Source organism: Melozone crissalis, unplaced genomic scaffold (assembly GCF_028551555.1).
Source record: "Melozone crissalis strain CALT ecotype California unplaced genomic scaffold, PUWL_Pcris_2 ptg000086l_1, whole genome shotgun sequence".
NCBI classification, from domain to species: Eukaryota; Metazoa; Chordata; class Aves; order Passeriformes; family Passerellidae; genus Melozone; species Melozone crissalis.
The window spans coordinates 3,098,237-3,123,058 of NW_026535863.1; the positions used below are offsets into that span (position 1 = coordinate 3,098,237).

The window sequence follows — 24,822 nt, forward strand, 5'->3', positions numbered from 1 at the left end:
TTTTGTGCTGAGGCTGGCAGTGAGCACTGACCAACAATTATTCTTAGCATTTGCCCACCAAAAGCTGGGATGTGGAAGATGGCACCAGCTCGGATATTTGGCATGGTCAGGAACCTGCTTGAACCCAGGGATGAGGTGAGGCAGCCTTTACAATACTCTTCTTGTGAGCTGCCCTTACCCAGACAAACAGAAATCAGGAGCTGGATGGACAGAAAGCAGGTTTAACACTTCTTGCCACCACTGCTTCCAGCAGGGTGCAAATGTACCCAAACCTCGGCAGCAGAAACCATGAACCCAAATTTACCCAAATCATGGCAGCAGCAGAACCTTCAGAGCCACCTCTGGACTCATCTCAGCTTTTCTGGATTTCACTCCCTTTTACCTCAGCTTACCACAGTTAAGACAGTGATTTTAAAAAGCTAAATTTAATTTCTTTTAATTCTTCCTAATATGAAACATGAAACAACTTATTAGTTAAAGAGCAAATCAAGCTTGTAGGTTAGAGCAAAACCCACTTCCTGCTCTGGCATCCAGCACAGCAAAAGCAGCCTCCTGTGCACTGCTGATTATTTTTCTGGCTCCAGGCATGCAAACATAAACCAAAAAATCACCCAGAACCTTTTTAGAGATGCTGGGACTGCACAAACCCTGAGTTCACCAAAGGAAAGGTGAGCATTACAAGGGCCCAGTTTCTTTTCAGTTCTCTAGTTCCATCTGTAGTTTTTTAATCTCCAGGAACAGTTTCTGGATTTCCAGCAGACTTTTCACTTTTTCCACAGGCACGCCGCATTCAAAGGTCGATTTAATGTAATGAACCTCTTGACACACATCAGCATCACCTTCTTTCATCTGTTAAACAGGAAAACAAAGCCCAGAAAAGCCTGTGAGGATGGGCTGCAGCAGAGGCAGAGCCACCCACTCCTCAGCTGCGAGGCTGCCCTGTCCCAGCAGGGGCTGCATCATCCTCAGAACCAAAAATGAAAAACTTTTGAGAAGTTTAGGCAGTTTTCATGCTAGAAATCAGGCAGCACCCACCCAGGCACTCAGCCAGGCTCAGCAACCTGAGGCTCTGAGCACCTGTGAAGGTTCAACCATGGCAGGGGTGGATGATCTTTAAGGATGATCTTTAAGGCTCCCCCCAACCCAACCATTCTGTAATTTTGTGGTACTCACACACTTGGGCAGCGGTGTCCAGCTGCCATCAGGCAAGCACGTGGCTGTCCAGGCATTTTCCATCACTCCATTGTCTGGGAGCTGGTAGCCAGGAAGGCACTCCAAGGTGACAGTCTCGTTGGTCTGGTACCACCTTTGCTCACCCAAAGGGCTTTTCACCTTTGCAAAGGGCACTCGTGGTTCTGGACACAGGACTGAAAGGAAAACCCAGGGCAGAAGGCAGCTCAGCCAGAGGTCAGAAAGGAGTTTGGGAAGTGCAGAGGAACTTAAAATTGTGGAGCTGTGAAATCAAAAATTTCTCTTCAATAAGGGGGTGAAGGTCAGAGCAGCCCCTGCGAGGGGCTGTGAATTCCTCTTGGATTTGCTGTTTCTGGCAGTGTCTCAATCCAGGCATCCCCACGGTGGGGGTGGACATTTGGCAACAAGGGAAGGGAAAGTCAGTGAGCTCCTGACCTGTCTTAGACCTCCTGACCTGTCTTAGACCTCCTTCACACACAGCTGTCAATAAAACCTCAACTATTACCTGGAAAACACCAGCTTTGGGAAGGTTGTTTCTTCTGCAAAGAGGAGAAGGACTCAGGATGCCCCAAGGACAGACAGAGCCAGGCATTCCTGCACCCCAAGCCCTCTGCTCTATCCCAGGGGCCACAGCTGAGCAGAAGATTTTGGAAGCACCCCTAAATGCAGTAGAAGGGCACAGTTTCATTCACCTCATACCATGGTTTGTTAGTGATGAATCACTACATCCTCCTGCTGTGGGGGTTTGGGACACCGAACTGAAAAGAAAATGCACATTAAAAATCCAGGAACAGGTGGAGGAGAAAATACTCACTCACCTGGATGGCAGGTGGGCACGGGTGGGTCCCAGGTGCCATCAGCCTGGCACTGAGTCTGGGCAGCACCACGCAGACCGAAGCCTTCCTCGCAGGAGAAGTGCAGGAGCAGCCCATAGGGAAAGGTGAACATCTGTGGGGTCATCCTTCCCCTCTCCACCACGGGCTTGGGGCACCGAACCACTGTGGGACAGAGCAGAGCTGGCACTGGGCTCTGGGCACAGCAGAACCCGGGCAGGGCTGCTCCTCCCGAGCCCTGATGGTGAGGAGAACCAAGGTCTGCCACTTCCAGAGGGATCATCCCCCCTCCTGTGGAGGAAGCAGCATCTGCAGGCAGCCCTGCCCGGTTTGTTCTGAGTGCTGGCATCAGGCTGGTGCCATGCCCTGATGCCACAGTGACCGCAAACCACTCACCCCTGCACTCTGGGGCAGGCCCACTCCAGGTCAGGTTCTCCCCATCCTCGGAGGTGCAGTAGAGGGATTTGTGCCCGATGAGGGACAGCCCCTCTGCACAGCTGTACTTCACTTCAGAGCCGTAGGTGAACCGGGTGAAGTCCATGCCAGAGTGCTGCCCGTTGGTGATTTTGGGAGGGGGACCACAGACTGGGTGACAGTAAAGGCAAAAGTCAGGTTTTCCTCATTCCATTAGGGAGGCAGAACGCAGGGAGGTAAGAGGAGAGGCTGGTTCTCCGTGTTCATGGCATGTGTTGCTCTCCTCCCTGTCCTCCCTGCCCCTGGCCGGCTTTGGCCGTGGCTGTGCCAGTGCTCCCAGGCTGACCCAGCAGAGGAACCCACCCTCAGCACAGCCCCAGCACTGCAGCACCTGTCCCCTCCCCTTCAGCCCCTTCTCCTTCCTCATCCTCTCTCTTTTCCATCCTGCTCCTAAGCAAGGTCGGGGAATGGTAAACATCATAAACCCCTTGAAGAATCCTTTCAGAAATGGCTGCAAATCCCATTAGCCAACACATTTCACCAATCACAGTTTTGGGAGAAGATGGAATTCCAAAGCCCTTCACTGCTGTGCCTTGGGCACCTTCTCCTCACACCTCACACAGTTTTCTCTCTACTGTATTTGCAGGGTGCTCCATGGTGATGAATCTGACTCCATGTTCTCAGAAGGCTAATTTATTATTTTATGATACTATATTAAAGAATACTAAACTAAACTACACTAAAGAATACAGAAAGGATACTTAGAGATGGCTAAAAGATAATAATGAAAACTCCTGACTCCTTCCAGAGTCCTGACACAACTTGGCCCTGATTGGCCAATAAATCAAAATAATTCACATGAAACCCAATGACACAATCACCTGTGGGTAAACAATCTCCAAACACATTCCAAAGGAGCAAAACACAGGAGAAGCAAATCAGATAATATTATTTTCCTTTTTCTCTGAGGCTTCTCAACATCCCAGGAACAAAATCCTTGGCAAAGGGATTTTCCAGAAAATACGACAGTGACACCTCCCCACGGATGGAATCGCCAGCCCTGTCCCCACTCACCTCTGTCACAGTGGGGCACGGGGGGTCTCCATATCCCATCAGAGGAGCACTGCACCCTGTCATTGCCCCGGAGCATGAAGCCATGGTCACACTGGAACTCCACCTGCTGCCCAAAGGTGTACTCGGCTCTGCTGGGGCTGGTCTCTGTCCCGTGGGGGATGGCCGGGCGGGGACACTGCACCCCTGGGGGACAGCAGCAGCAGAGAGGAGAGGTTGGCACAGAGCCATTGCCAGCCAAGCTGCCAGGCAGCGCTGCCAGGCACATCTAAGCAGAGCTGGCAGGCTCAGGGATGGCAATTACAGGGTAACAAGAGCTGCTCTTGGAAGGCAGAAGGATGTGAGTATTGTATTCACAGGCAACCCCAACGAGGGGAGAGAATGATAAGGAGGAGTCTATTGATATCAGAAGGCAAATTAATTACTATATTATATTAATAATATAACAGTATAATAATATAGTATACTAGTATAGGATAATATAAAATATAATAGTATAACAATAGTATAGTATAATAGTATAATAATAAAGTATAGCATAATAATAAAATAATATAATAATACTATAATGATATAATAATAAATATATTAATAGTATATAATAATATAGCTTATTAAATAGTATATATTATTAAATACAATAATGTAAGTAAAATATTACTATTCTATAATATAAAAATATACTTGGTATATTAATGATACAATATTAATATTATATATTATTAAATATTATATATTAGTAGTAGTAATAAATTAATGATATAATTATAATAATTAATATAATACTATAATACTATAATAATATAATAATATAATGCTATAATAATATAATATATAGTATATTATTATACTATATTATTCTATCTCATATGACACGATATTACATTACATCTAAATTGAATCTGCCAAGCACTCAACCCTGCACACAACTGCACTCATCTCGTGATTGTCACCCGACAGTCCTGACACACACACACACACCTGGCCCTGACAGGCCAAGGAACCAAAACACCATCACTTTGGGTAAACAATCTCCATGTTGCATTCTACTTTTGCACAAACACAGGCACAGCAAATGAGATAAGAATATTCGTGGGAAGAATTGTGCCTCGCTTTTCTCTGCAAAGAGAAATGTGGGGCCACATGAGAGAGCCTGTGATCAGCTGGAAATCGCGCTGGGGGATGGCTCCTCACTGGCTGCATCCCTGAATCCTTGTTGGAGCCTCTAAATAACCGGGGGGAGCTGCAGCTTTTCCTATCCAAGCACGCCACCTTTTGAGCAGCGAAATTACTGCCAGGGAGAGCCGAGGATGCTGCGGGAAGCCAGCATGGGGTGTGACAGCCGTGTCACCCCATGGGTGATGTGCTGGCAGAACATGATGGCAGAAACTGATCCTTTTATTCTGAATTCATATGTGTTATGTTATGTTATGTTAATAATATATTATCTATATTCTAATATATATTATATATTATATATTATATATATTATATTACTTATATTATTTATATAATATATATTATATTATATATATGCTAATGTATATTATATTATATTATATTAGCTAATATCTATTCTATTCTATTCTATTCTTAAAAGAAAATTATATACTATAACTGCACTAAAGAAAAAGAGAGGAGACATCAGAAGGCCAGAAAAGAATGAATAATAAAAACCCTTGACAGACTCAGACAGCCCAACACAGCTGGACTGGGGTTGGTCGTTAAGTTAAAACAATTCACGTGCTGGGTAAACAATTCTCCAAATCACATTCCAGCGGAGCAAAACATGGAAAAGCTGAAGCTTCCCAGCTTCCCAGGAGAGGAAATCCTGGTGAAGGGATTTTTCAGAAAATATGACAGATGCACCACTGATGTACTCACTCTGGCACAGCCGGGGCACCGCGGACCACGAGAAGTTCTGGAGACAGGTGATGGTTGGGGACACCCCGGGGATGGGGGAGAAGCCGGTTCGGCACGAGTAGGACAGCGTGGTGCCGACAGGGAACTCCCGCCGGGGCTGGGAATCGGCGAACTCCACAGTGGGAGGGTGGCGACACTGCCCTGGGGACAGCAGGGACACAGCCTCATCACTGCCCTGGGGACAGCAGGCACAGAGCCTCATCACTGTCCTGGGGACAGCAGGGACACAGCCTCATCACTGTCCTGGGGACAGCACAGAGCCTCAGCACTGTCCTGGGGACAGCAGGGACAGAGCCTCATCACTGTCCTGGGGACAGCACAGAGCCTCAGCACTGCCCTGGGGACAGCAGGCACAGAGCCTCATCACTGTCCTGGGGACAGCACAGAGCCTCATCACTGTCCTGGGGACAGCAGGGACACAGCCTCAGCACTGCCCTGGGGACAGCACAGAGCCTCAGCACTGTCCTGGGGACAGCAGGGACACAGACACATCACTGCCCTGGGGACAGCAGGCACAGAGCCTCATCACTGTCCTGGGGACAGCAGGGACAGAGCCTCATCACTGTCCTGGGGACAGCACAGAGCCTCAGCACTGCCCTGGGGACAGCAGGCACACAGCCTCATCACTGTCCTGGGGACAGCACAGAGCCTCAGCACTGTCCTGGGGACAGCAGGCACACAGCCTCATCACTGTCCTGGGGACAGCACAGAGCCTCAGCACTGCCCTGGGGACAGCAGGCACACAGCCTCATCACTGTCCTGGGGACAGCACAGAGCCTCAGCACTGCCCTGGGGACAGCAGGCACACAGCCTCATCACTGTCCTGGGGACAGCACAGAGCCTCAGCACTGTCCTGGGGACAGCAGGGACACAGCCTCATCACTGTCCTGGGGACAGCACAGAGCCTCATCACTGTCCTGGGGACAGCAGGGACACAGCCTCATCACTGTCCTGGGGACAGCACAGAGCCTCAGCACTGTCCTGGGGACAGCAGGGACACAGCCTCATCACTGCCCTGGGGACAGCACAGAGCCTCAGCACTGCCCTGGGGACAGCAGGGACAGAGCCTCATCACTGTCCTGGGGACAGCACAGAGCCTCAGCACTGCCCTGGGGACAGCAGGGACAGAGCCTCATCACTGTCCTGGGGACAGCACAGAGCCTCAGCACTGCCCTGGGGACAGCAGGGACACAGCCTCATCACTGCCCTGGGGACAGCACAGAGCCTCAGCACTGTCCTGGGGACAGCAGGGACACAGCCTCATCACTGTCCTGGGGACAGCACAGAGCCTCATCACTGTCCTGGGGACAGCAGGGACACAGCCTCATCACTGCCCTGGGGACAGCACAGAGCCTCAGCACTGTCCTGGGGACAGCAGGCACAGAGCCTCAGCACTGCCCTGGGGACAGCACAGAGCCTCAGCACTGCCCTGGGGACAGCTGGGATACAGAGCAGGGACAGCACAGAGCCTCAGGACAGAGCAGGGGATAATACAGAGACTCAGCTCTGGGGACAGCAGTGATAGCACAGAGACTCAGCACTGCCATGGGGACAGAGCAGGGGACAGAGAGCAGGGACAGCACAGAGACTCAGGGGACAGCACAGAGCCTCAGCAGTGCCATGGGGACAGGAGGGGACAGCACAGAGCCTCCTCAGCTCTACCCTGGGGACAGCAGGGACAGAGCCTCAGCACTGTCCTGGGGGCAGCAGGGACAGCACAGAGCCTCAGCATTGCCATGGGGGCAGGAGGGGACACAGAGCAGGGACAGCACAGACACTCAGCACTGCCCTGGGGACAGGAGGGACAGCACAGAGACTCAGCTCTGGGGACAGAAAAGGGACAGCACAGAGCCTTAACATTGCCCTGGGGACAGTAGGGACAGCACAGAGACTCAGCACTGCCATGGGGACAACAGGGACAGCACAGAGCCTCAGGACAGAGCAGGTGACAGCACAGAGCCTCAGCATTGCCATGGGGACAGGAGGGGACAGCACAGAGACTCAGGGGACAGCGCAGAGACCCAGCACTGCCCTGGGGACAGAGCAGGGGACAACACACAGATTCAGCTCTGGGGACAGAGCAGGGGACAGCACTAGGAGCTTTTCCTTGGTGGAAAACCCCGACAATAAGTGAGGGACAGCAGCACCACTGAGCCTGGCTGTGGGGTGAAGAGAAAGGGAAAACCAGTGGGGAAAATTCACCAGATAATCTGAACTGAGTGAGAATCTTTATTCTTGTGTGCTTTGGTACCTTGTGGGTGTCCCTTGCAGGAAGGGACAGCCCTGCTATGCTCCTCAGGGTGATCCCAGAGGGAATTCACAGAATCACTGGGTTGGAAGAGACCTTCAAATCATTGAGTCCAACCCAGCCCCAACACCTCAACTCAACCCTGGCACCCAGTGCCACATCCAGGCTTTGTTAAACACCCCCAGGGATGGTGACTTCACCACCTCCCTGGGCAGCCATTCCAGAACTTTATCACCCTTTCTGTAAAAAACCTTTTCCTGATCTCCAACCTAAATTTCCCTTGGTGCAGCTTGAATCCTGCCAGCCAGCAGCGCTCCTGGTGATGCCCACCCTCCAACCCCCTTCCAAGTGCTTTTGGGGGAACAGGAGCAGCCGATTCCAGAGGCCAGCAGAGGGTGTGAGCTCACCTGGGATGCAGGAGGGCACCCGTGGGTACCACCTGCCGCTGGGTGTGCAGCGTGCAGTGCTGGCAGTGCTCACGAAGCCAGGGTCACACTGCAGTGTGGCTGTGCTGCCAAAGGTGAAGTTCTCTGCAGAGCTCAGCTGCCCGTGTGTGATGGTAGGGATGGGACATTGAGCCTCTGTGGAGCACCAAAAAAGAAAATAAAAGGCTTTTTGTCACAGACATCTTTTATGAAAAATCCTTTCCTTAGGATTGTTTTCTCCTGAGAAGCTGAGAGGCCTCAGGAACAAAATGTAAACAATGGTTATCTGCTGCTGTGGGATGCAACAGGTGCATCTGTGATTGGCCCATGTTGGATGTTTGTAATTAATGGCCAATCACAGTCAGCTGGCTCGGACTCTGTCTGAGCCACAAGCCTTTGTTATCATTCTTTCCTATTCTATTCTCAGCCAGCCTTCTGATGAAATCCTTTCTTCTATTCTTTTAGTATAGTTTTAATATAATATATATCACAAAATAATAAATCAGGCCTTTTGAAACATGGAGTCAGATCCTCATCTCTTCCCTTATCCTGGGACCCCTGTGAACACTGTCACAGTTTTTAGGGGTGTTGTTGCATAATGGCACCACAGTGGCCAAATGTCACGGCAGCTCTGGCTGGGGGGAGAGGAGATGTGGCACTGTTGGGTCAGGAACAGAAGTGAAAGTGACACAAGCTCTCTTCAGCAGGCTAATAACAATAACTCCTCAGCTGCTGTGGAAACACCCCCCACATCCCTGCACTCATGGAACAGCACCTAATTGAGCTGTTTATTTGTATACACTACATATACTATACTTATATATAGTAGTATATATATATATATATAACCTACTACACTAGTAGTAGGTTATATATATATATACTACTATATATAAGTAGGTTATACAAATAACCTACTTATAGGTTCATTTTTATATATATATAAATATATTAAAAATATATAATAAATATATTATAGATAATATATATTATCTATAATATAATATGTACTATATAAATATTAATATAATATAAAAGTCTATTATGTATATTAATTATATAAAATAATATATAAATACACTTTATATATTATCTCTTTATTAGAAACCCATTCCTTTCATACACTCTTCTGATACAGATGGACCTGATTGGTCATTTAATCAACACACCATAACTACTGGCTAATTAAGGAAACCCTCTTTGGTAAACATCTTATGAGAAAACAAGTGTTCAAAACACCAGCTGCAAGATTGTTGTAGTTCTTTCTCTCAGCCTTCTCAAAACTCCCCAGAACAATTCCTGGGGAAGTTTATCTGACCAAACTGTCAATATCCATAGAGACAAAGCTGTGCAATGACTGATCTCTGAGGCAGAGGTTTGGGGGTTTATAAAGATCCTGAGCCATCAGCAGGAACCTGAACCTGTAGGGTTTCTTTTCCACATAATCAAAACCTTCCCTGCCCTTCCCTTGGAGCCCTTGCTCAGGCTCAGGTGCAGCAGCTCCCTCCAGCCTGACAAAAAAAACCAGTCTCTACCACTGCATGGCCTCTGTCACACCTGCACATCTCTGATGTCCCAACAAAAAACTCCTCTTTCCACGTCTACCATGAGAAATATCTGGGGGCTTATCACAAATAACAGAGAAAACAGACCTCCAGCAGCTCAAACAGGGTTTTTTCATGCCTGGCAGTGCTGGTAGGTCACCAAGATAGAGTTAAAAACTTGTCAGAACATCCTGGTCCTCATCCAGGTGCTGCAGCATCCCACACCTGCACCGTGCCAGGGCAGTGCCACTCATGCTGCCCTTGGTGCCGTCCCCATGGAAAATATCTTGGAAAATATCTTGTTTGTGTCTCCTCCACATTAATTATTGGCACCTCATTAGCAATGTTTGGCTTTGGGAAATGGGCTGAGAAGCATTAGGAAGTGAAAGCAATAAATATTAACAATAAAAGCAGAGTGCACATGCAGTGCTGGTGCAGGGCTGTGAACCCTGGAGAAGTTTCTGGAAAGGTTTGGGTTTAACTGAACCCCCAACTTCCAGACAGAAACTGCTGCTTATTCCCCTTCCCAGAGACATTCAGCACTCAGCAGATTTGCACTTCTGCATTCTGAGGTCAGCCTGGGGGATGCCTGGCCATGGCCCAGCTGCCTTGGGCAGCTCTGGGGGCAGCCCCAGGGCTGAGGCATCACAGAATCAGTCAGGGAACCAGGGAAGGGACATCATGGAAGGGACATAAAATTCGGAATGCAAGGGACAATAAAGTTGGGATGGAAGGGACATTAAAGTTGGAATGGAAGGGACATTAAACCCCATCCTGGGCAGGGACACCTCCCACTATCCCAGGTGGCTCCAAGCCCTGTCCAGCCTGGCCTTGGGCACTGCCAGGGATCCATGGGCAGCCTCAGCTGCTCTGGGCACCCTGTGCCAGGGCCTGCCCACCCTCCCAGGGAACAATTCCATCCTAACACCCAATCCAACCCTGCCCTTATTCACCCTAAACCCATTCTCCTTTCCCTGCCAGGCCATTCCTGGTGCAGAGCCCCTCTCCAGCCTTCCTGGAGCCCCTTCAGGCACTGCAAACTCTACCAGCTCTTCCCAAAGCCCCTGTGGAAGGAAAGCAGAGCCCCAGAAGCCCAGACCCCAAGAAGGATGGGCAGGACACTCACCCTGAGTCCCCATGGGCTGCAGCAGCAGAGCCAGCACTGCCAGGAGCTGCCCTGGCATGGTGAGGGGTGGCAGCTGCCCTGGCAAGGAGAGCTCCTCTGCCCTGAGAGCCTGCCAGGGAAGGGGAAGCAGCAGTGGGAAGTTGGGGACAGACCAAAGACGCCACTGACACCACCCTCAGCCCTGGGATGTGCAAGGCAGGGGAGGCTGCTCTGGGTTCACAGCTCAGAGTGCTCTGCAGTAGCCTGGCCTCGTGTCTGGAGCAGGTTTGGGCAGGTGGGGTGTCAGGCTGCTGTGGAAACACCCCTCAAATCCCTGCACTCATGGAACAGCACCTAACTGAGCTGTTTATTTGCATACACTTTAAATAAACCTATTTGTTATATACACTTTAATTATTATCTGTACTTCATACCTAATACAGAAATACTTCCCTTTACTAGAGACAGGAGTAGTACTTCATATGTACTTCATATGTATTAGAGATTATTAAAACCCAGACAGAGCTGTTTTTACAATTTCAGGTTTATTTTTTTTTTTTTTGTTAATCCCATCCCAAGACATGTGGCCCACACAGTGCTTCCCCTTCACTGGATGGTGCAGAAAAAATAAATCAGAACCATTCATTTCTTTCTGTACACTGTTATTTGTCCTTGGGGCACACACTTCCATCCTGCTTGGGAAGAATACCTGGCATTTTTGCTTTGCTAGGGCAGAGGCTTTGAGGTTTTCTTGGTGATAAGAAAAGTAATTAGGCAGTGAAGGGGTTGTTCCCACTAATGAGTGCAGTGTGTGTGAACTGGGCAGCACTGGGATAGACTGGAGAGGGGCAGCAGCTGCAGGTGAGTGGCTCCTACCACGTTCATGCCTGTTTCTACCACCAAAATTCACTTTCCACTCAGTCCCTTCCTAAATGTGCAGTGCCAGTGTAGCAAACAGACCTAAATGTGAAGCTTTGAAAGGCATAAAGTGATCTACAAACTGAACCTGGTGAGCTCTACAAATTGACTCACAAGTCACTGACTCACAAGTCATTGGCTCCTCATGTGACCAAATCCATGGCCAATTGTTAGATTTTGTCCTGGCTACTTCAAAGTCATAGAAATCCTCAGTCAGCATCATGATCCAACGCACAGAGGATGGTTCTTACAATCCCAGTGCCACCAGTCAGCCGTAGGTGGTGAGTCTTAGCTCCGTTTCAAGTTTCTGGATCTCCAGGAAGAGCTTTTGGACTTCCAGCCAGGTTTTCAGTTCTGACAGAGGCATTCCACACTGAAAAGCTGCTTTGATTTGAAGCACCCTCTCACACACCTCATTTTTCCTCTTAAAAAGAACCAAAACAAAGGCAGAGTGAGACTCCAGTGTGGGGTGACAAAGCAACCACCCTCACGAAGCTGGACCAAAGCTACAAATGGGGCAAGACACAGGAAAAACGGGGCAGCTGGTGGGACTTACACACGTGGGTGGTGGTGTCCAGGTGCCATCAGCTGAGCAAGTGGTTTTGGAAGGGTCCACTAAGCGCCTGTCACAGTAGAAGGTCACAGTTTCATTCACCTCATACCACATCTTGTTGAAGTTAATCACCTCATCATCCTGCCTGGGGAGCCTGGGGCACTGAACTGAGGGGGAAACACACACAAAAAACCCCAATAATGGGAGGAGATGGAGGAGAAAACTCTCCCTGTGACCCAGCAGAGCAGCCCCCGGGCCGTGCAGGGCAGGGCTGGCACTCACCTGGCTGGCAGGTGGGCACGGGTGGGTCCCAGGTGCCATCAGCCTGGCACTGGCTCTGGGCAGCACCACGCAGCCTGAAGCCTTCCTCACAGGAGAAATTCAGGAGCAGCCCATAGGGAAAGGTGAACATCTGTGGGGTCATCCTTCCCCTCTCCACCACGGGCTTGGGGCACCGAACCGCTGTGGGACAGAGCAGAGCTGGCACTGGGCTCTGGGCACAGCAGAACCCGGGCAGGGCTGCTCCTCCCGAGCCCTGATGGTGAGGAGACCCAGGGGCTGATGTTGGGAAGGAGGAAAGTTTGACAAGAAAGTCTCACAGATATGTGTGTTTAGCGGAAACATTTTTGAATGTAGAATCTGAAGAAGGAATAGAGATGGAAGCAAGTTTTGATATAGAAGGAAAGAATTGCTGAGCCAGTCTCACTGGACAACTTAAGGAGGCAAAAAGTATGTTAGTTAGAAGGGGTTTTTATGACTTAGAGGAAAGGATAAACCCACCCAAACAAGAAGATGTTTTTACCAAGCAGAAAGCACAGGCAAACAAGTCAGCAAATGTGGCAAGTAGAAAAAAGGTCTCAGAATTTTTTACTGCAAGAAAACTGAAAAACAACTTCTAGCTTGAACTGTAATGTACTGACTTTGAGTGACTGGAGAACTTGAATATGAATATGGTAACATGAATATGGTAATTACAGTATTTATGATGGCCTATAGATAAAAGTTAAGGTATAGATTGGTTCTTCTGTACGAAGATGCTCAGCGAAGAAAAGTCTATAATGCAATGTAACCAAAACCAAGGGGTCTCCAGGCCTGCCTGCAGCTGGAGCTGACAGCTGTGGGCACAGCTCTGTCACCCACGACCCTGGACTGCTGTAACCTCTTGGATGGAATAAACTGCATTTTGGAGAGCTGCCTGGAGTCCCACATCCCTCATTCAGGCTCTTACACTCTGCCACTTCCAGAGGGATCATCCCCTCTCCTGTAGAGGAAGCAGCATCTGCAGGCAGCCCTGCTCACTTTAACCCCATTGTTCTGAGTGCTGGCACTGCCATGTCCTGATCCCACAGTGACCCCAAATTGTCAGCGTTCAGGAACACATAATCACAGAATGATTGCATGCAGATGCTTTTATTGAAGAGCTCTGGATGGCAGGAGTGCACAGGCCCAAATCTGACCCAACATGGTTTCGAGCTGAACATATTCTATATTTATATATTTAATATATTTAATATATTTAATATATTTAATATATTTAATATATTTAATATACTTAATACATTTATATATTTATATATCTATATATTTATATTTATATATATGTTTACATATTTATATATTTATAATTAATATATTTCCATTTTATTTATAATTTTATATTTTAGAATTTGTATTAATATTTTATATTATATGCATTTTTGTAGTCTATCATTATATAACTTATATATTAATTATCAAACTTACATTGTTCTATTGTATACTTTGATTTCATCCAAGCATGGATGGATTTCTTATGATCCCCCTCAAACCTCTAACACAGTTTCTCATGATTCTTTAAACAATAATTATATCCAGTCACATGTAACAATTATATAATTTATCATATACTGACTACACAGGCACAGTTTCACATATTCTGGCAAATACAAGGCCTGATATATTCTAGATAATTCAAGGCCTTGTTCGTGTCTCCTCCACATTAATTATTTCCCAGAGCCTACCTTTAACGTTTTCCCAGGGCCTACTAAGCCTAACTTTCCTTCTAACCCCCTGAATTTTCTATGATTTTAAAATCTTTCACTACCAAAACCACTCACCCCTGCACTCCGGGGCAGGTCCACTCCACGCCAGGCTCTTGCCATCGTCCGAGGTGCAGTAGAGGGACGAGTCCCCCACCAGGGACAGCCCATCTGCACAGCTGTAGGTCACCTTGGAGCCATAAGAGAACTCCCTGCCACCCCTGCCAGAGTGCTGCCCAAAGGCAATCTGGGGAGGGGGCCCACAGACTGTGGAAAAAAGAGAATTGAGAAAGACATGTGCAGCGCAGTTAGCACCTTCAGGTGAGAGCCAAAAGCGTTTCTGTGAGATCAGCACAAAGTTCCTTTTATGGTTGGTGTGAGGCAAATTCACAGAGAGCTGCTGCCTGGATTCTGGCCTCTTACAGCCCAGAAATATCAGGATATTCCCAGTGGTGGCCTCCCCACTCCTGAAGTGTTCAAGAAACACGTGGATGTGGCACAGTGGGATTCACTCAAAGCCTGGACCTGATGATGTTGGAGGTATTTTCCAACTTTAATGATTCTAATTCCAGCTCTGGGGAGGGGACACCTGGCTCAGGTGGTGTCCACAGGAGCAGGAGCTAAAGGCAGATCACCCACTGGGGGCAGGAGATCACCCACTGGGGGCAGGAGATCTCTTGTCCCCTGCGTGTCACACGTACCTTTGTCACAGAAGGGCACCTCGGGCTCCCAGCTCTGATCAGCCCCACAGGTGATGGACTCAGAGCCCCTGAGGACAAAGCCCTCCTCACAGGCCAGCCTCACCTGGGTCCCCACTGCATAATCACTGCTGCCTTTATAAACCTCCTTTCCATGAGGGATGTCTGGCTTTGGGCAACGTGGTTCTGCAAATAGTGGGAAAGAAAGGATGTTGTGTGTTTCCAAAAAGAACTCCAGTCATGTTTTCTATAGAGAAGAGTTACCAAGAAATCTGAACCATGGTAGAAAAGTGACCATGCCCCAGGTGCAGGTCTCAGGCTGCCTCTGTAACCCTGAAGGGTCAGTACAGAGAATTCTCCATGCTCTAATCTGCTGCCCTGGGAGGTGGAGCAGGTTTTTCCCTCCTGGCAAGGTTTTCCTGAGTTTTTTGGGGAGATTGCTGTGGTGCTGGGTCAGGAGTTGGAGCAGTGTCAGTTATTTACTCATTTTCTCCTGACAGGGGAAATGCCTTGGGAACATCTTCTGCTCCCCAGCCTCATGCCAGCAAAGCAGCCCCGAACACAAACCACATCCCCTTCCAGCTGGGTAAATGTCTCCCTGGGTTCCTCAGGAACCTCCCAAGCCCCTAGAAGCTTCCAACCCACCACCCCTCCAGACACCAGCTCAGCCCTGCCAAAACTCAGCCCTTTTTCCACGGGGCCCATCTGGACCTTTTGCTGCGTGTATATTCCACATTAACCCAGGAGAAGTAGATCTGGGGCCAGCTGGAGTGGGGGAAAACTCTCCATGGCTTCTGCCATGCTCATTTCACCACTCTGTCCCACCTGGAATGCACTCTGGCACTGCTGGGTCCCATTCACCATCGCTGCCACAGAGGAGGGTGACGCTGCTGCCACGGCCTTTGAAAGCAAATCCGTCACTGCACGCCACCTCCAGCCTGTCCCCGCTCTCATAAACCTCTTTCACTTGCCATGGGTGCAAGGGCCTTCCATTTGGGATGTGTGGATCTGGGCAGGGAATTCCTGGGAAATGCCAAACATCAGCAAGGGTGAAACCATGGCAAAGCCAAGTGGGTGACAGGAAATTTGTTGTGAAGACAAGGATGGATGGAAAGAGACTTCATGACATTAAATCTGCCCCAAAAGCATCCCTGGGCTTTCCTGGGATGTAGAATGTTGGTGGTGTACCCTCAAGAGCACAATGGGTGTTTTCCAGAGGTTCAAGGAGCTGGCAAATAAAGCAAAGCAAACTCTGCAGCTGAGGAATAAATCAAAGGAATTCCAGGGTCAGCAAAGACCATTCTGGGCCCTGGTGCATCCCCCTGTCCCCCAGGCTGTCCCCACCCCACATGCAGCTTCTTCACACACTCTGGCAGTCACAAAAGCCCCAGGCACTCACTTTCACATGGAGGTGGGGCTTCACTCCACACAAAGTCCTGCAGGCAGCTGATGTTCCAGGTGGTCTGCCCTGGACTGAACTGGTGGCCCTGCTGGCACTCGTAGGTGACCACGGTGTCCACAGGGAACAGGTTGCCAGCCAGCCTGGCTTTCACAGCATTCCTCACATCTGGGGGGTCATCACAGCTGCCTGGGGGTGAGACAGCACTTTAGGGACAGTGCTGCATCACAGGGCCTGGCATGGAGGGAATTTGGGTGAAAACCACAGGGGAGAGACCACCACCAGCAGGTACTGGGGAGAGGGGTATGTGAGGGAAAAAACATGTGATAAGAGAGGGGAAGAACAAACCATGTGATATAAACCGTTCAGTGCAATATAAAGACGACTCAGTGCAAATCTCCAATCACTCAGTGCAAAACAACAACTAAATAAACTATTTAGTGCAGTACAGCACTGTCCCTGCAGACTCACTGCGCTGGCAGAGGGGCACGGGGGGCTCCCAGAGGCCGTTGTCCCTGCAGGTGGAGGCGTCGCTGCCGTTCAGGCTGTAGTGCAGGTCGCAGTCGAACACCACCGTGTCCCCAAAGCTGTAGTCAGACTGGGAGACACTCAGCAGCTTCCCATTCTTCACTCTTGGCTGCTTGCAGGTCACCACTGTGCCAGGGGAAGCACACAGGGAAGCAGCAGTTAGGCTCCAAATAGGAGATGATATTGTCCCAGATTGCAAGGCAAGGTATATTCTATTTGCCATCTGTTAGAGGTGTGGCAGTTATCTTCTGTTAATTAGGCAGCTTTTCTCTATCTCTTCCACAATCACTGTTCCCTCCAGAGAGCCATCTGCTGATAACAGCCATTGAATGTCACTGCAGGGCTGATAAGAACTACAGCATCCCATTGGGAGATGTGAGCCCAGAGGGAGGAGCCAAGCATTCCTACCCGGATATAATCTGGAGATTCTGGAACACCAGCACAGCTTCTCCACTGGATTGCCCAGAGGAACAGCAGCTGCCTCTTCTTCCCCTGGATCTTCAGAGGCAGAGACTGCACCTTTCTCCAGGATCCCTGCTCCAGCAGAACCAGCCCTGATACTGCAGGAGGGCTGAGCCACAATTCCAATGGGACTGCTGCCAACAGCCTGACCCACAGGGTGTCAGGTTGGGTTCTGACTCTGTCAGTGTTGTTTTAGTGTACTGCATTGTTTATTTTATCCTTTTTTTTTTTTCCTTTTCTCTATTAAAGAACTGTTATTCTTGCTCCCAAATTTTTGCCTGAGAGCCCCTTAATTTCAAATTTATAGTAATTCAGAGGGAGGGGGTTTACACTTTCCATTTCAGGGGAGGCTCCTGCCTTCCTTAGCAGACACCTGGCTTTCCAAACCGAGACAGATATATGGAATATGAGGGTTTTGAAAAAGCCCCCATCACCTTTTTCAGAAGGGCTGAAAACAGCAGCAGGGTGACATGCTGGTTTTGTACATCTTGCCCCATGTTACAGCAGGGGTTTTTAAGGCAAGGCATAACGAGAACCCAGGGGAGCAGGTTTGGGAATTTCTTTGCAGCTGTTCTGGTTCACAGCAGGTGAGAGGGATCCCCTGCCCTGTGAGCACAGTAAAATCCCACTCCCACCTCCCTGCTGACACCGTGACCGTGAGGGGAGACCCCAATCCCTGTCACCTGTCACAGCTGCCACACTCAGAGAGTCCCATCTGCAAAAGGTGATTCCATTCCAGCAGGATGGAGGGGAGAGGAGGTTCCAAGGGAGGAAACAGCAGAGCAGGAGCAGGCAGCAGTGCGGAAGCTGGTGCTGGGTTGTGGGAGCATCTCACCTTTGCATTCTGGAGCTGGGCTGCTCCACACACCATTCAGGTTGTCCCTGCTTGTGCAGAAAATGGAGGCCTCTCCCACCAAGGAGAAAGGTCTCTCTCCTCTCCTGGGCCTGTGGCACTGGTAGGTGACAGAGTCCCCATACTGAAAATGGTCCTTGTCCATCCCACTGTGCTGCCCATTCTCTATTTCTGGAGGGGGTGCACAGGGAATTGCTGTGGAAGGAGGGGAAGATCATCATGGGAATGAGAAGAAGAGGCAAAAAAAAAAAATTTAATAAGTTTTAAACCAAGGATCTGGCCAGAAAAAGGTGGGAACAGGAGGTAGCAGAAGGGTCAGAAATCAAAGGCAGGTCTTGAGGAGCTGCACCAGCCCTGAGCTCTGGCTGGACACTGAGAGGGTTTGGGATATCCCAGGCTCAAATGCAGCTGCATCACTCCCAGAGAGTGAATGAACATTTCTGCAGGAAGGGAAACACAGATTAAAAATGTCTTTCTAGGCTCCACCATGCCAAAATCCTGAGCAGATGCCGCTGAGATACCAAAATCCTCAGCAGAGCAACACAACAGCCTCCTTATCCAGCCTCAGCCACATCCCCGATAATTAAAGAATAGATAATTAAGGAACTCTGCTTACCCTGACAAGTGGGAATATCTCTGTCCCAGGTAAGAACCTCATTTCTGATCACACATTCAATCTCAGAGTCTCCAATCAGTCTGTACCTGTGTGAGACAGGGGAGAGGGAATTATCCCACAGACTCAGTCCTGATGTGTTACCCACATCACCACCAGCAATATTTGGGCTCCTTTGTCAGAATTCCAGAGATCAGAAATTGGTCAGAAAGTGTCACTTCCTCAAGGACACGCTGGCTTTTGACAAAAACATTTTTTTAATTAAAAAAAATGACCCGTTTCTAAGGAAATGCATAATCTTTATCAACTACTTACAGCTCTGAGCTCAGTATTCACCTCTTTCCTTCAAAAGGACCCTGAAACATTGGGAATGGTTTGAAAAGAGGCAGGAGGGTGAGCCTGAGTTTGGGAAGAACTGTCTCAAAGCAGGAGATTGAGACACTCACAGTCAGTCTTAAAGCTTAAAAGGTATTTCAGTCAGGGTCTGCAATTACCTACATGGGGGAGGCTCTGACTGCAAAGGGAGGAAAAACTTTGGAAAACTGGCTGGAGAGGGAGAAGCCCTGTGGCCCAGGTGCTCGTGGCTTACCCAGCGTTGCAGGTGAAGGTCACTTTGGAACCAAAGGCGAATGCTTCAGGCACGACCAGTCTGCCATTGGCCAGCTCCCCGGGGTAGCTGCACGCCCTGGCTGGGGACAGCAGGGCTCCAGTCAGCTCCCAGCTCAGTTTCTTGGTAGGAAAGCCAAAGAGTTGCCCAGTTCTGAGCCAGGGGATGGAGCAGAGACTTCCAGATGTCCCCTCCAACCTCAGGTTATTCTGTGACTCCCAGTGCTGGCCAGACCTGCCCTGTGAGCTGCTGGCTCTGGGGTTTGCAGAGACCTGTGGCACCATCTCTACCCAGCTAAAGGACCCTCCCTCTGCAGCTCCAATGCTTTTTTAGACACAGAGGCTCAAAATGCCTGAGCAGAAGGACATCCTTTGAGTCAGCAGTGAAGCACAGCCAGCACCAGAGGTGATTTCAGCTCCTGCCATCACCCAGAGGAACAAACCCAGTGCTTTCCTTAGGTCACTCATTGCCACCATCCCCAGGGCTCACTTGGGGTTCTGCTCCAACAGAAAGAATCAAAACCAAAAGCTACAGAATCCCAGAATGGTTGGGGTTGGGAGGGATCCTAGAGATGATCTTGTACCAACCCAAGTGTCACTGTCATATTTTCTGGAAAATCCTCTTTGCCCAGAATTCTTCTTCTGGGAAGCTGAGAAGCCTCAGAGAAAAAGGAAAACAATAATTATCTGATTTGCTTCTCCTGTGTTTTGCTGCTTTGGAATATGGTTTGGACATTGTTTACCCACAGGTGCTTGTTTCATTGGTTGCATGTGAATTGTTTTGACTTATTGGCCAATTATAGTCAAGCTGTGTTGGACTCTCGGAAGGGAGAATCACAGGTTTTCATTATCATTCTTTCCAGCCTTCTGTCTGTATCCTTTCTCTATTCTTTAGTATTCTTTTATCTCAGAATCTCTGCTGGTCAGGGCGACTCTGGGATACATAAAAAGCGTCTTTTCACAGCCCGGCAGTCAAAGGAGGAATCAGAACTCTTCTGTTCTCGTTCCATAGGTTGTTTATTGTTTCTAATCTATAAAATTCTTTCTCTGACCCGCTGAGATCTGTCTGGCAGGTTGGGTTGAGGCACACTGCCCGCCTCAGAGATGGTGTTGTCTTTTTATACTAAAAATTACATGTACAATATTTACAATTACTTTCCAATACCTATCACCTGTTAGACAGTGAGCTACTACTCTAAACCAATCTGCAAGTGCCACCATCACAGCAGAAGATGGAGGCCAAGAACAAGAAGGATAAAGGTTGGACATGCCCAGATTCCTCCATCTTGCCTCTTGAACTCCCATTCTAAAAACCCCAAAAAATCTATTTTTCACCCCATGACAAAATAACTATTATTCTACTTTAACTTTCTTGACTTGTAATTCTTCATATAAACGTTGGTAATTGTTTTTCCAGGGGCTAAATCAAAGGCACAGGGGTCTTGAGCTCTGTGCCAGGGTCTCTGAGCCTCCCGGGCAGGGCCTCGAGCCCTCCAGGGCAGCCAGAGGAATTTTGTGGGTTCTGACACTTTTAGTATAATATTCTTTAACACCATGTAATATCATAAAATAATAAATCAGCCTTCTGAGAACATGGGGTCAGATTCATTCCTTCCTCCTTCATCTGGGGACCCCAAAACCACCAGACCCAAGGGCAGGGACCCCCCAGACACACTCACGTATGCAGATGTCACTGGATCCACGCCACAGCCCGTTCACTCCGCAGGTGAGGACGTTTGAAACGCGAGCGTTTCTCACATAGCCTGGCCTGCAGACAAACTCAACCCTGTAGCCATAGTGGAAGTGCTCGATGCCCTCCAGCCGCCACTTGGGCTCTGCTGATGGAGATCGTGGTGGAGGGGGACAGCGACCTGGGGACACAGAGCTTTGTCACCATGGCATCTTCTGGAAAATCCACTTTGCCCAGGATTTTCTCCTGGGAAGCTGAGAAGCCTCAGAGAAAAATGAAAACAATAATTATCTGAATCCTCCTCCTGTGTTTTGCTGCTTTGGAATGTGGCTTGGACATGGTTTACCATCAGGTGTGTGAAAAGTGTGTATTTTATTATTGGCTTTTCGTAAATATTTAAGTGAATATTATATGTGTTATGTTAGAAAGTTATGCTGTATTAATTTTTTAAAGTAGTGTGTTAAATGTAGTTTTAGGTTATAACATAATGTTAAAATAGAAATCATGTACGTGAGATATTTTTTTAAGAAAAGAATGAGGTACTTGCACCAGATAGCAGCCACAGGAACTTAAATCTTTCAGAAAAAGGGAATTTATTGCCCCATTATCAGGAGAAACAAACTTCTTCCTGTCTCCTCAGCCCTGAAGATGCCATTAGGATTCAGAGGAAGAAGTTGACACTGACCAGACAGAATCCTGTGTTTGAATGGAATTTATGCATCATGTATGAGGTGTATGAATATGCAACAGGTTATTGTTTTTAAGGGTTAATCCTCTGTTAATGTGGGTCCTTTTTCGGGCTTATATTGTCCAGAAAAAGGTATCTGGACTGTCCATTACTCTTTGTTTTTATTGTCTCATATTGTCCTAATCCAAATTGTCCAGATTTTTATTACTCTAATTATATTGCTATTTTTATAACCATTTTATTACTATTAAACTTTTAAAACTTTAAAAACAAGTGGTTGGCATTTTTCACAGGCCGAGTGTTTGATTGGTTCCATGTGATTTGTTTTTAATTAATGACCAATCACAGCCAGCTGTGTTAGACTCTTAGGAATCAGTCACAAGCTTTCGTTATCATTCTTGAGAAGCCTTCTGATGTATGCTTTCTCTTTCTTTAGTATAGTTTTAATATAATATAATATAATATAATATAATATAATATAATATAATATAATATAATATAATATAACATAACATAACATAACATAACATAACATAACATAACATAATATAATATATTCAAAGGCTGGACACAAAGCCCAGATGAAGCATTTCTTCTCCTCACTTAGTATAAATTATTGCACATTTTCAGCTAAAATAGTTTTGTACCTGCTTCCCACAGAAAGAGAAAAAAAAGGCAAAGGAAGAGCTGATCACAAAGATTTACAGAGCCCTTGAAGTGCACAGGCAATGAGGAAAATAGAAGGATTCAAGTCTTGTAAATCCCAGGAGAAGGTTTTCCTCCAGGGGTCTCATTCCATCCTGGTGGACTCGTTCACTTACTGTGGACAGTGACAACGAGAGCAGCAGTGAGGAGGGACCCAAGCACGGCTGCACAGCTCCTCTGCCTCCCCAGCTCCAAAGCTGGCATGGTTATTCCTGCCTGCAGGTCCCACAGATGTCACCACATTCCCCTCCTGGGCCAGTACCTGTGAAGAGAGCAGAGGGGTATTCGGGGGTGTTTATACCCAGCTACATGCACAGGTTTGATTTCTCCACCCCTGAGCAGTTCCTACAGTCACAGGAGGGGAGCAGAAGGAACAGGAGCTGAATTTATTTTCTGGAAATTTAGGAGTAAAACACTTTATATTTGTAGTAATAAATCTCTTTGGAAGGAAATAAATTCCTAGTCAGGAGAAATCCTGCTGGGGTCACCAGAAAAGCTCCCTAACAATGAATCACCCTCAGGGAGAGAGAGAAGTATCTAAGCAAAACGTTCCATCAGTCTATGCAAATATTCCCTGAGTAAAGGGAATATTTCATGCTGTAAGGGTCACAGGTCAATCAAACCAAACTGCTTTACAAAGTGGAATTTAAGTGCAATTTGCACTCACCTGGCACCCCTAGGGACCTGGAAGAGCCCTCTCTGTGTTATCCAGGGTCACTCATGAGCCTGAGCCCTCCCAAAGTCCCAGAATTTCCCAGTGCCTGCTTCCCTCCTGGGAATGAGGGTCACCCTCCCTGCTCCCTGCCCTAAACCCAACACCTCCCATGCCTGCTTCACTCCTCTGCCTTTCTTTCAGCCCTTATCACCCCTCCTGGATTAATTTAACTTCCTGACCTGGGTGCTCCCTACCCTAAACCCAACACTTTCCATGCCTGCTTCACTTTTCTGCTTTTCTTTTAACCCTTCTCACTCCTCCTGGATTAATCTGATTTAATTTCCTGACCTGGGTGCTCCCTGCCCTAAACCCAACACCTCCATACCTGCTTCACTCTTCTGCTTTTCTTTCAGCCCTTCTCACACCTTTTGGTTTAATCTGATTTAATTTCCTGACCTGGGTGCTCCCTGCCCTAAACCCAACATTTCCCATGCCTGCTTCACTCCTGGGCCTCTCTTTCAGCCCTTGTCACCCCTCCTGCTTTAATCTGATTTAATTTCATGACCTGAGTGCTCCCTGCCCCAAACCCAACACTTCCCATGCCTGCTTCACTTCTCTGCCTTTCTTTCAATCGTTGTCACCCCTCTTGGATTAATTTAACTTCCTGACCTGGGTGCTCCCTGCCTTAAAGCCAAACCCAACACTTCCCATGCCTGCTTCACTCCTCTGCCTTTCTTTCAGCCCTTGTCACCCCTCTCCTGGATTAATCTGATTTAATTTCCTGGCCTGGGTGCCTGCTGGAGCTGCACAGGAGCTCCCAGGAGCAGCCCTTGGATTTGTCTTACCCGGAGGCAGGAGATGGAGAGCCCTGGCGTGTTCAGCACTCACAGGATGGAACAGGGACTGCTCTCCTCCAGCTCCCCAGGCAAAGGAGGGGTTTTATAGTGCCCACACGCTCAGATCTGGCCCCACAGAGAGAAACTTCAATTCTGCAGAAATCAGAGCTGGCCCGCTGACCCATAAATCATTAACTCCTCCCGAGCAAGAAGGGAAGAGTTTATTCCACCCCCACAGCAAAACCCTACAAAAAACTGAAAGCAACCCAAGCAGATGTTGAAATTGTTTGGTTTTTATGTGTGGAGGTGCCAAGTCTGAAATAATCCTTGCTGAGCTGCTCCACTGGGACCTCGGGTGCACTGAGGGGTGTCAGGGGAGCTGCTTCACCCCAGGGCAAGGCCATCCTGAGTTCATCCCCTCCACTCAGGTTTTGTGTCGCTGGAATGGCTCCTGAAGTATTAAAAGTCTTTTTTTTCCAGCCCCAAGACTGAAGAAGTTGAGATTCCTCTGCTCTGGTTTTCAAGGTTATTTTCTTTTATCTATTCCACTCTTTTTCTGAGCTGTTGAGATCTGTCTGGCAGGCTGGTTCATGGCACACTGACCATCCTTGGGGTGGCGTTAGCTTTTTATACTAAAAACTACATGTACTTTATTTATTTACAATAATTTTCCAATACCTATCACCTTTGTTAGACAGTTGTCTCTACTCTGAACCAATCCAAAAGTGCCACCATCACAGCAGAAGATGGAGAACAAGAAGAAGGAGAAAGACAGAACACAGATTCTTCCATCTTGGCTCTTGAACCCCCATTCTAAAAGCCCCAAAATTCTACTTTTTCACCCTG

At 48.2% G+C, this 24,822-nt stretch overlaps 1 protein-coding gene across 1 annotated transcript; it reads right to left on the reverse strand.

The window, feature by feature from the left end:
* Positions 1 to 11,940: 11,940 nt before the first annotated feature.
* On the reverse strand, positions 11,941 to 22,689 carry LOC128946746 (complement component receptor 1-like protein). Its single transcript, XM_054290690.1, has 13 exons — positions 22,602 to 22,689; positions 21,082 to 21,273; positions 19,386 to 19,485; positions 18,800 to 18,885; positions 18,166 to 18,378; positions 16,812 to 16,994; positions 16,341 to 16,529; positions 15,767 to 15,949; positions 14,945 to 15,127; positions 14,322 to 14,510; positions 12,508 to 12,687; positions 12,229 to 12,392; positions 11,941 to 12,096 (listed from the first exon to the last, which is right to left on the reverse strand). The coding sequence occupies exons 1-13, from the start codon at positions 22,687 to 22,689 to the stop codon at positions 11,941 to 11,943; spliced, it is 2,106 nt and encodes a 701-aa protein (XP_054146665.1).
* Between the last annotated feature and the right edge of the window lie 2,133 nt (positions 22,690 to 24,822).